The 12,395-nt window shown below is 35.5% G+C and overlaps 1 protein-coding gene and 1 non-coding gene across 2 annotated transcripts; both read left to right on the forward strand.

Annotated features, from left to right (window-relative positions):
• The first annotated feature begins 3,907 nt into the window (after positions 1-3,907).
• Positions 3,908-4,015, forward strand: LOC112773806 (small nucleolar RNA R71). Its single transcript, XR_003188335.1, has one exon. It is a non-coding gene; the product is annotated as a small nucleolar RNA R71 (small nucleolar RNA).
• Positions 4,016-9,316: 5,301 nt separating this feature from the next.
• LOC140181587 (nuclear-pore anchor-like) lies at positions 9,317-9,835 on the forward strand. The gene is made up of 3 exons (XM_072225622.1): positions 9,317-9,418; positions 9,494-9,628; positions 9,736-9,835. The coding sequence occupies exons 1-3, from the start codon at positions 9,353-9,355 to the stop codon at positions 9,823-9,825; spliced, it is 291 nt and encodes a 96-aa protein (XP_072081723.1). The 5' UTR covers positions 9,317-9,352; the 3' UTR covers positions 9,826-9,835.
• Positions 9,836-12,395: the final 2,560 nt, after the last annotated feature.

Here is a 12,395-nt window from a genome sequence, read left to right on the forward strand (position 1 = left end):
TTTTCATTTAAGAGAGGTGAAGGATTCATGGAATTATTCATAGCCTTAAGACATAGTTACTAAATACTAATGATCATGTAATGAAGACACAAACATAGATAAACATTTAACAGAAAAAACGAAAAACAGAAAATTAAGAACAAGGAAGTTAAGGAATGAGTCCACCTTAGTGATGGTGGCGTTTTCTTCTTGAAGAACCAATGCTGTCCTTGAGTTCTTCTATGTCTCTTCCTTGTTTTTGTTGCTCCTCCCTCATTGCTCTTTGATCTTCTCTAATTTCATGGAGAATGATGGAGTGCTCTTGATGTTCCACCCTTAATTGATTCATGTTGTGACTCAAATCTTCAAGAGAAGTGTTGAGTTGTTTCCAATAGTTGTTGGGAGGAAAGTGCATCCCTTGAGGTATCTCAGGGATTTTTTGATGATGAGCTTTCTCATGCGTTTCTTGAACTCCATGAATAGGCTCTCTTGTTTGCTCCATCTTTTTCTTAGTGATGGGTTTCTCCTCCTCAATGGGGATGTCTCCTTCTATGAAAGCTCCAGCTGAGTAACATAGATGGTAAATAAGATAAGGAAAAGCTAGCCTTGCCAAGGTAGAGGGCTTTTCGACTATTTTGTAGAATTTAAAGGAGATAACTTCATGAACTTCTACTTCCTCTCCAATCATGATGCTATGAATCATGATGGCCTGGTCTACAATAACTTCAGACCGGTTGCTAGTGGGGATGATGGAGCGTTGGATGAACTCCAACCATCCTCTAGCTACAGGCTTGAGGTCCAGTCTTCTGAATTGAACCGGTTTACCTTTGGAGTCTACTTTCCATTGAGCTCCTTCCACACATATGTCCATAAGGACTTGGTCCAACCTTTGATTAAAGTTGACCCTTCTAGTGTAGGGGCGTGCATCTCCTTGCATCATGGGCAAGTTGAACGCCAACCTCACATTCTCCGGACTAAAGTCTAAGTATTTCCCCCGAACCATTGTAAGATAATTCTTTGGGTTTGGGTTCTTACTTTGATCATGGTTCCTAGTGATCCATGCATTAGCATAGAACTCTTGAACCATTAGGATTCCGACTTGTTGAATGGGGTTGGTTAGAACTTTCCAACCTCTTCTTTGGATTTCGTGTCGGATCTCCGGATACTCATTTTTCTTGAGTTTGAAAGGGACCTCGGGGATCACCTTCTTCTTGGCCACAACATCATAGAAGTGGTCTTGATGGGCTTTGGAGATGAATCTTTCCATCTCCCATGACTCGGAGGTGGAAGCTTTTGTCTTCCCTTTCCCTTTTCTAGAGGTTTCTCCGGTCTTAGGTGCCATCATTGGTAATGGAAAAACAAAAAAAGCTATGCTTTTACCATACCAAACTTAGAATATTGCTCACCCTCGAGCAAGAGAAGAAAGAATAGATGAAGAAGAAGAAGATATGGAGGAGAGGGAGAGAGGGTTGTGTTTCGGCCAAGGAGGAGAAGAGAGGGGTGTGTTGTGTGAAAATGAAGAAGAATGGAGGGGTTTATATAGTGGAGGGAGAGGGGTTAAGGTTCGGCCATTTTAGGTGGGTTTGGGTAGGAAAGAGATTTTGAATTTTGAAGGTAGGAGGGGTTTATGGGGAAGAGTGTTTATGGGAAAGATGGGATGAATGTTAAGAAGAGGGGAGAATATGAGTGGAGGTAGGTGGGGATCCTGTGGGGTCCACAGATCCTGAGGTGTCAAGACTTTACATCCCTGCACCAATTAGGCGTGTAAAATGCCTTTGCATGCAATTTTGGCGTTTAAACGCCGAAGTGATGCTTATTCTGGGTGTTCAACGCCCATATGCAGCATGTTTCTGGCGTTGAACGCCAGTTCCATGCTTGTTTCTGGCGTTCAGCACCAGCTCTTCTCAGGGTGTCTTTCTGGCATTTGAACGCCTGGATGTTGCTTATTTCTGGCATTCAACACCAGATCCATGCTCTGTTCTGGCATTGAACGCCAGCCAGATGCTCCTTACTGGCGTTTAAACGCCAGTAAGTCCTTCCTCCAGGGTGTGATTTTTCTTCTGCTATTTTTGATTTTTGTATTTTTTTCGTGACTCCACATGATCATGAACCTAATAAAACATAAAAGAACAATAACAATAAAAATAAAAATAAAATTAGATAAATAAAAATTGGGTTGCCTCCCAACAAGCGCTTCTTTAATGTTAATAGCTTGACAGTGGGCTCTCACGGAGCTACACAGGTGATCAGGTCAATGTTGTAGACTCCCAAAACCAAACTTAGAGTTTGGATATGGGGATTCAACACCAAACTTAGAGTTTGGCTGAGGCCTCCCAACACCAAACTTAGAGTTTGATTGTGGGGGCTTTGTTTGACTTTGTACTGAGAGAAGCTTTTCATGCTTTCTCTCCATTGTTACAGAAGGATAGCCTTGGGCCTTAAACACAAGGTAGTCCCCATTCAATTGAAGGACTAATTTTCCTCTGTTAACATCTATCACAGCTCCTGCTGTGGCTAGGAAAGGTCTTCCAAGGATGATGCATTCATCCTCCTCCTTCCTAGTGTCTAAGATTATGAAATCAGCAGGGATGTAAAGGCCTTCAACCTTTACTAACACGTCCTTCACTAATCCATAAGCTTGTCTTACAGAATTGTCTACCAATTGTAATGAGAATGTGGCAGGCTGTACCTCAATGATCCTCAGCTTCTCCATTACAGAGAGTGGCATAAGGTTTATACTTGACCCTAGGTCACACAGAGCTTTCTCAAAGGTCATGGTGCCTATGGTACAGGGTATTAATAATTTGCCAGGATCTTGTCTCTTTTGAGGTAAAGTTTGCTGAACCCATGTATCTAGTTCACTAATGAGCAAGGGAGGTTCACCTTCCCAAGTCTCATTACCAAACAGCTTGGCATTCAGCTTCATGATGGCTCCTAGATATTGAGCAACTTACTCTCCAGTTACATCTTCATCCTCTTCAAAGGAAGAATAGTCTTCAGAGCTCATGAGTGGCAGAAGGAGGTTTAGTGGAATCTCTATGGTCTCTATATGAGGCTCAGATTCCTTTGGGTCCTTAATAGGGAACTCCTTCTTGCTTGAGAGACGTCCCATGAGGTCATCCTCATTGGGATTCACGTCCTCCCCTTCCTCTCTATGTTCGGCCATATTGATTATATCAATGGCCTTGCACTCTCTTTTTGGATTCTCTTCAGTATTGCTTGGGAGAGTACTAGGAGGGGTTTCAGTGATTCTCTTACTCAGCTGGCCCACTTGTGCCTCCAAATTTCTTATGGAGGACCTTGTTTCACTCATGAAACTTAAACTGGCCTTGGACAGATCAGAGACTAAGTTTGCTAAATTAGAGGTATTTTGTTCATAATTCTCTGTCTGTTGCTGAGAAGATGATGGAAAAGGCTTGCTATTGTTGAGCCTGTTTCTTCCACCATTATTAAAGCCTTGTTGAGGCTTTTGTTGATCCTTTCATGAAAAATTTGGATGATTTCTCCATGATGAATTATAGGTGTTTCCATAAGGTTCACCCATGTAATTTACCTTTGCTATTGCAGGGTTATCAGGATCATAAGCTTCTTCTTCAGAAAATGCCTCTTTAGTACTGTTGGATGCATTTTGCCATCCATTCAGACTTTGGGAAATCATGTTGAGTTGCTGAGTCAACACTTTGTTTTGAGCCAATATGGCATTCAGAGCATCAATTTCAAGAACTCCCGTCTTCTGAGGTGTCCCATTATTCACGGCATTCCTCTCAGAAGTGTACATGAACTGGTTATTTGCAACCATGTCAATAAGTTCTTGAGCTTCTGCAGGCATTTTCTTTAGGTGAATGGATCCACCTACAGAATGGTCCAGTGACATCTTGGAGAACTCAGACAGACCATAATAGAATATATCCAGAATGGTCCATTCTGAAAGCATGTCAGGAGGACACCTTTTGGTCATCTGCTTATATCTTTCCCAAGCTTCATAGAGGGATTCACCATCTTTTTGCTTGAAGGTCTGAACATCCACTCTAAGCTTGCTCAGCTTTTGAGGAGGAAAGAACTTAGCCAAGAAGGCTGTGACCAGCTTATCCCAGGAGTCCAGGCTATCTTTAGGTTGTGAGTCCAACCATGTTCTAGCTCTGTCTCTTACAGCAAAAGGGAAAAGCATGAGCTTGTAGACTTCAGGATCTACTCCATTAGTCTTAACAGTCTCACAAATCTGCAAGAACTCAGTTAAAAACTGATAGGGATCTTCTGATGGAAGTCCATGGAATTTGCAGTTCTGTTGCATTAGAGCAACTAATTGAGGTTTCAGCTCAAAATTGTTTGCTCCAATGGTAGGGATTGAGATGCTTCTTCCATCAAACTTGGAAGTAGGTGTAGTATAATCACCAAGCATCCTCCTTGTATTATTGTTGTTAGGTTCGGCTGCCTTCTCCTTTTCTTGTTCGAAAATTTCAGTAAGGTTGTCTCTGGATTGTTGTAATTTTAGCTTCTCTTAGTTTCCTCTTCAGAGTCCTTTTAGGTTCTGGATCAGCTTCAACAAGAATGCCTTTTTCCTTTTTCCTGCTCATATGAAAGAGAAGAGAACAAGAAAAGAAGAGGAATCCTCTATGTCTCAGTAGAGAGGTTCCTTATTGTTAGTAGAAGAAGAAAGGGAATAAGAGTGAAGAAGAATGGATAATCCAAACACAAGGGTGAGGATAGGAGCAGTGATTTGGGATGAAGAGAAGTGTTAGTAAGTGAATAAATAAATAGAATAATATGAGAGAGAGGAGTTTTCGAAAATAAATTTTGAAAAGGAGTTAGTGATTTTCGAAAATTAAGAAAAGAAATAAAATAAAATTAAAATTTGAAACAATTAATTAATTAAAAAGAATTTTGAAAAAGATGGAGGTATTTTCGAAAATTAGAGAGGGAAGAGTAGTTAGGTGGTTTTGAAAAAGATAAGAAATAAACAAAAAGTCAAATAGTTAGTTGAAAAAGATTTGACAATCAATTGTGAAAAGATAAGAAAATAAGAAGTTAGAAAAAATATTTTAAATTCAAATTTTTGAAAAAGATAAAATTTTGAAAAAAATATGATATAAAAGATATGATAAAAAGATATGATTAAAAAGACTTAATTTTTAAAATTTAAAATTAATTACTTGACTAACAAGAAACTAAAAGATATGATTCTAGAATTCAAAGATTGAACCTTTCTTAACAAGAAAGTAACAAATTTCAAATTTTTGAATCAATCATATTACTTGTTAGCATAATTTTCAAAAATAAAGATAAAATTAAGAAAAAAATTTTGAAAAATACTTTTAAATTTTCGAAAAATAGTAAAAAAAATAAAAAAGAATTGATTTTTGAAAAAGTTTTGAAAAGATAAGATTTTTAAAATTGAAATTTTGACTTGACTAACAAGAAATAACTAAATTTAAAAATTTTTTGACTTAGTCAACCCAAAATTTCAAAAATTATGAGAGAAAAAAGGAAAAGATATTTTTTTTTATTTTTGAATTTTTAATGATGAGAGAGAAAAACATAAAAATGATCCAAAACATGAAAATTTTGGATCAAAACCAATGATGCATGCAAGACCACTATGAATGTCAAGATGAACACCAAGAACACTTTGAAGATCATGATGAACATCAAGAACATATTTTTAAAAAAAATTTTATGCAAAGAAAACATGCAAGACACCAAACTTAGAAATCTTTAATGCTTAAACACCATGAATGCAAAAATGCACATGAAAAACAACAAAAGATATAAAACAAGAAAACATCAAGATCAAACAAGAAGACTTACTAAGAACAACTTGAAGATCATGAAGAACACTATGAATGCATGAATTTTTGAAAAATACATAAATTTTTAGAAAAATGCAATTGACACCAAACTAAAAAATTGACTCAAGACTCAAACAAGAAACACCAAATATTTTTTATTTTTATGATTTTATTATTTTTTTGGATTTTTGTATGTTTTTTTCGAAAACATATAGGAAAAAGGAATAATGAATTCAAAGTCCTCAATCAAGATTCCAGGAATCATACCAGGTTAGTCTAAAGCTTGATGGCCAGCCAAGCTTCAGCATACCATTTTGAAACTTTAGAATTCATTCTTAAAAATTTAGAATGATTTTCGAAAACAAAAGGAATAAATTTTGAAAGATTTTTGAAAATTTTTTTAGAATAAAATTAGAAATAAAATGCTTAAACATAAAATAAAATTACCTAATCTGAGCAACAAGATGAACCGTCAGTTGTCCAAATTCGAACAATCCCCGGCAACGGTACCAAAAACTTGGTACGCGAAATTGTGATCTCTGGTAATGGCTCCAAAAACTTGGTGCTCTAATCTTAATTTGTAGTTTGTCACAACTCCGTGTAGCTGACCAGCAAGGGCACTGGGTCGTCCAAGTAATACCTTACGTGAGTAAGGGTCGATCCCACGGAGATTGTTGGTATAAAGCAAGCTATGGTCATCTTGTAAATCTCAGTTAGGCAGATAATAATTGGTAATGAGTTTTCGAATAATAATAGTAAATAAACAGAAAATAAGAATAAAAATACTTATGTAAATCATTGGTGAGAATTTCAGATAAGTGTATGGAGATGCTTTGTCCCTGTTGGATCTCTGCTTTCCTACTGCCTTCCTTCAATCCTTCTTACTCCTTTCCATGGCAAGCTGTATGTAGGGCATCACCGTTGTCAATGGCTACAACCCATCCTCTCAGTGAAAATGGTCCAAATGCTCTGTCACAGCACGGCTAATCATCTGTCGGTTCTCGATCATACCGGAATAGGATTTACTATCCTTTTGCGTCTGTCACTACGCACATTACTCGCGAGTTTGAAGCTCGTCACAGTCATTCAATCCCGGAATCTTACTCGGAATACCATAGACAAGGTTTAGACTTTCCGGATTCTCATGAATGCCGCCATCAATTCTAGCTTATACCACGAAGATTCTGATTAAGGAATCCAAGAGATACGCGCCCGGTCTAATGTAGAACGGAAGTGGTTGTCAGTCACGCGTTCATAGGTGAGAATGATAATGAGTGTCACGGATCATCACATTCATCATGTTGAAGTGCAATGAATATCTTAGAACAGAAATAAACCGAATTGAATAGAAAATAGTAGTAATTGCATTAATACTCGAGGAACAGCAGAGCTCCACACCCTTAATCTATGGTGTGTAGAAACTCCACCGTTGAAAATACATAAGTGATGAAGGTTCAGGCATGGCCGAGAGGCCAGCCCCCAAAACGTGATCAATAGTCTCCTAAGATGAACAATAGATTAAAACTGAGACCAAAGATGTCTAATACAATAGTAAAATATCCTATTTATACTAGACTAGCTACTAGGGTTTACAGAAGTAAGTAATTGATGTGTAAATCCACTTCCGGGGCCCACTTTGGTGTGTGCTTGGGCTGACCTTGAACTTTACACGTGCAGAGGCTTCTTTTGGAGTTGAACGCCAAGTTGTAACGTGTTTTTGGCGTTCAACTCTTGTTCGTAATGTGTTTCTGGCGTTTGACTCCAGAATGCAGCGTAGAACTGGCATTGAGCGCCAGTTTTCGTCGTCTAATCTCAAATAAAGTATGGACTATTATATATTGCTGGAAAGCTCTGGATGTCTACTTTCCAACGCCATTAAGAGCGCGCCATTTGGAGTTCTGTAGCTCCAGAAAATCCATTTCGAGTGCAGGGAGGTCAGAATTCAACAGCATCAGCAGTCCTTTGTCAGCCTTTCATCAGAGTTTTGCTCAGGTCCTTCGATTTCAGCCAGAAATTACCTGAAATCACAGAAAAACACATAAACTCATAGTAAAGTCCAGAAATATGAATTTAGCATAAAAACTAATAAAAATATCCCTAAAAGTAACTAGATCCTACTAAAAACATACTAAAAACAATGCCAAAAAGCATATAAATTATCCGCTCATCAATGACCTTGCTACTTTAATTGATAGTTCACAGGTAAAGTAGATGTTTTGACTCTCAGAAACAATGTTTCAATTCCATATTTCTGTTTTGAACCCACTCTCCCAAATGTTCATTAAGAACATATATGATGTCCTCTCATGCATAAACCCTTTGAGCTTGAAAGTTGAAATGTGAACAAGCCCATTTAACTATTTATAGTTCACGATATTAGCTTTTGTTAGTTCTGCCAGGAGAGTTTAGCCTTCTGCTTCTCTAGTTATCCTTGTATACAGCATATAAATCAATGTCCCACTTTATATGATTTTTTTATCATCTCAACGACTAAAACTTAATTAAGTTTAAGTTTTTATTCCTAAGTTTTTTGTATTAAAGGTTTGTAATATATATTGTTTTCATTATCAAAGGAAGCGGCTAAGAAGTCCTTGGAAAAAGCTGCAGAGCGTGTGAGATGCCTTGATGAAGATATGGCAAAGGCTAGTTAAGTTGTTTATTTGTTCTCAGATTGATGATATTGTATTTTATATACTATTGTGTGCAGTAATTACATTAAAATATGATATCATGCAAATTATACACTATAAGAAGCCAATTAACGTGATGCCAATTATAAAAATTTAGGTTCTTTCTCGCTCAATAGATTTGCAAGGAACCTATTTGGTCTTTAATGTTTTGTTACCATTTTCTACATCTATATCAGTACTAGAGTGAATCAGCATTTATGTACATAGTTGAGGAGTGTTCGGCATGCTAGATGAAAGGGGTAGAAGGGTCCTTACAAACATATGTTAGCTAGGGAGTATGGGGGAGGAATATATCTAGTTGGCAATTCCTATAACTTCTCTAACAACTTCTAGACTATTCTAGATTATTTACTCAATTCACTCTATTATGTCCCCTGAAACTGGGTTCTCGATAGCTTTAAAACTTTGTTACATGTAGCTTTTCTCGCAAACTCCAGAATTTAGCTTTAGAGACAGCCTTGGTCAGCACATCTATTGGCTGGTCAGTTGAGGGAATGTGAGCAACCAATAATTTTCCTTCCATAACTATTTCTTTTTCAAAGAAGAGATTCAACTCGTTGTTTTTTGCTCGATTATGTAAAATGGGATTATGAGCTAGCATTATGGCACTGAGTTTGTCATAGTACACCACTGGTCTTGTACAGTTTCATTTTGGTATGAATATTATTAGATCTGACATTGATGTTATTGTTGCTTTTCATACTTCGTAATAATCTTCCCTTTTTATGGAACAGTGGATAATAAAATTCTTCTAATTTAAATAATTTTATTTCCTTATAAAACATCTTTTACTAAAAGTAGCATTAATTCTGTGTAGCTTGATTGGTTTCATGGTTTGCACTTTTGTGTATCTTCAGGAGTGATATTATTACTGTATTACGATCAGAACGTGATAAAATGGAACTCGAGCCAAAGTTTTCTAAAGAGAGACTTGATAGTTTTATGAAAGAGTTTGAACACGAGGTAATTGATGGAAATAATGTCAAATGCTTTATGTATGTGTTCTACTAATTCATGGATTCTGGGTTGATATTTTAGAAAGCTGAAGCAAATAGAATTTTAGCAAGGAATGTAGAATTTTCTCAACTTATTGCTGACTACCAACGAAAATTATGTGAAAGTTCTGAGTCATTGAATGCTGCTGAGGAGCTTTCAAGGAGACTTACGATGGAGGTTAAGATTGTATCAAATTACAATGTTGAGCTTTTTAAGAGTTTACTTTTTGTAACATTTTGATTTAGTACCTATTTATTAACTCACTGCCTCCCCTTATTTGTCAGTTATCTGTTTTGAAGCTTGAAAATAAAGTATTATCAAATGCAGAAAAGCGAGCATCTGATGAGGTTCATAGTTTATCTGAAAGGGTGTAGCGCCTGCAGGTACTGCTCATTTCTTATTTGTGTTTCTTTGATATGGCCTAGGAACTAATGAGTCCGTAATGAGGTTGGGGTGAGATTGTGGGGTTATGGTAAGGATAAGGGGATGAAAGCATTTTTGTAGATTGAACCCTTTTGATCTTCTGTGTTTTTTCCAGTTCTAACTGACTAAACAAGTAAAAGACTACTTGCTATATTATGCACATTCAAGATGATGTTTATCTTAGCTTGCTATATTATGTTTATTCAGGATGATGCTTATCTTATGCTTCTGTTGCAGGCTAGAATCTAATTTTATATACTATATCTAATTTTTAGTAGTAGATGTAGAATCTAATTTTTAGTAGTAGATGTATATATATAAGGAACTTAGTAACTGAGGGTTTGGTGCGTCTCAAGTTTTGCTCACCTTCAAGGTGTTTGATACAATGTTAGTGTCAGAGTCAGCTTTCTTTCTAGTAGCTTTTTATTTGTTTTATTTTATTGTGTGAATTTATTTTTGGAATTTCCACTATTGGATCCTTGTTTTTGTTTTTGAATGTTGGCTAATCTGTTTTGTTATAGTAAGAAATATGCATGCTGAGATAGAGATAGGAAGCCTGCGCATTTCGTTAATAATGTTGCTGGTTTGATTTATAAGCTTATTGATTATGTGCTCCTTCGGGTGATTTTGCACTTGAGCTGTTTGATGAAATGCGAAATAGGCTTATACATGTAAAATCCAAAAAAATTTTTATAATTTTTGTATACTAAAATCTTAATATAACAAAAATTCTATTTAATTTTTATAATTATGAATGTCATTATGAATATTTTTCTAACTGCTTTTCTATATAATTATGCAAGGTAACAATGAAGATTAAGCAATGAAGATTAAGCTGATTATTATTGTGGTTTATTGGCTAAGATAGAGTACTGTTTAGAATCTTTACATGTATGGTTGACTAATGACTTTTATTAGAAGATACTTATGTATGTAGGATATGTTTTTTTTTTTTGTAGAGTATTAGTAGTGAATTCTAAGTGATACTATAGTTATTTTGATATGGTTATGCTTACTTTAGTATAAGATGTATGAATTTTTACAATTAACTTCATTCTAGTATTTTTGGATCATTATTATAAATATATTTTGGTTAGAGATAATTTTTATTATTTAAAAAAATTATTTAATATAATTATGTATTTATTTTTATTTTATAATATTCAACGCATTTAAATAAAAATGCAGAATTATTATACATGTAATTATATTATTAACTATTATGTTGTATTAATAATTATTAAATAATTATATATATATATATATATATATATATATATATATATATGTGTATATATATATAGATATATATATAGAAAAATAAAACGAGACCTAAATCTCTTGTTCAGCCTCACTAGATAGTATAAGCCAGCCATCTGCAAGTACAGAACGTACTTCATGTCCAGGCGCATGCCCTGCTGCCGTCGCATGCTCGAGATACATCAGTGGGGCTGCATAAAGAATGTATCAAATTGTGTCTCGCCATCGGAACATATTGACACAACATCATTCACTAATGCATATCGTATAGCAGAACATACAACTTGTACTCTACCAAATCATGTTATGCGTTAGCATGGTTAATAACTTCATATACACATCAAACTGGGCCTAATGAGAAAATATTTTTAAAACATTTTCTTAAAAAGAGTGTACTTAATTACGATAAAAAAATTATCCTACGAGGACTACTCAAGTAAGCAAAAAAACATTTTTTTCTGGATAACTTTTTCTTCTTATTTGTGCTCACCCATAAACCACTAATATAACCACTTAACAACAATATATAATGACTACCATTATAACATACAAAAGGTCAAAATATAAAAAGTAACACATTAAATCCTACTTTAAAAGGAAAAAAACACACTAACCTGTTCATTGATGACACCAGCTATATGTGCGACCCCATCCAAACCATAAAGTCGATCCGGGTCATCCCCTATCAGCTGAATATTCTGTTGAACACTTAGTTGGAGTCGTTTTCTTTGAGATTTGGTGGGGTATGGGGTTTGAAATAGTGGTTCGAATGAGTTTGACTCGAACTCTATTTATAGGGCAAGCCTTTATAATTCAAATTGGGTTGTTTCGAATTACTAGGAGCAGCCAAACAAGGTGTAATTCGTACCATATTAATTCGAATTACTAGGGGCTTCAATTCGGTGTGCTAGTTCAAAACAAGCTGATTTGAACTAGTATGCATCTTATTTGTGTGTAATTCAAATCAGGTTGATTCGAATTACCTTAGGAGCTCATGCATGCATAATTTGAATTATATTGATTCGAATTACTAAGGGTTTCTATTGCTTTGTTTAATTCGAATTGATTTAATTTGAATTACTATTGATTTGTTGAATTCGAATTTGGTTATTTCAAATTACATAGGATATTGCTTTTGGGAGATTCCCGTTACATTTTTTGTTTTAGTTGAATTGTGTAATTTTTCTCCCCTTGGTTTAGTTACGTAATTTGCCCTCACTATGGAGATGATAGGCTTGTAAATATGATTAAGTCGTTCGAA

The sequence above is a fragment of the Arachis hypogaea genome, chromosome 18 (genome assembly GCF_003086295.3).
Source record: "Arachis hypogaea cultivar Tifrunner chromosome 18, arahy.Tifrunner.gnm2.J5K5, whole genome shotgun sequence".
NCBI classification, from domain to species: domain Eukaryota; kingdom Viridiplantae; phylum Streptophyta; class Magnoliopsida; order Fabales; family Fabaceae; genus Arachis; species Arachis hypogaea.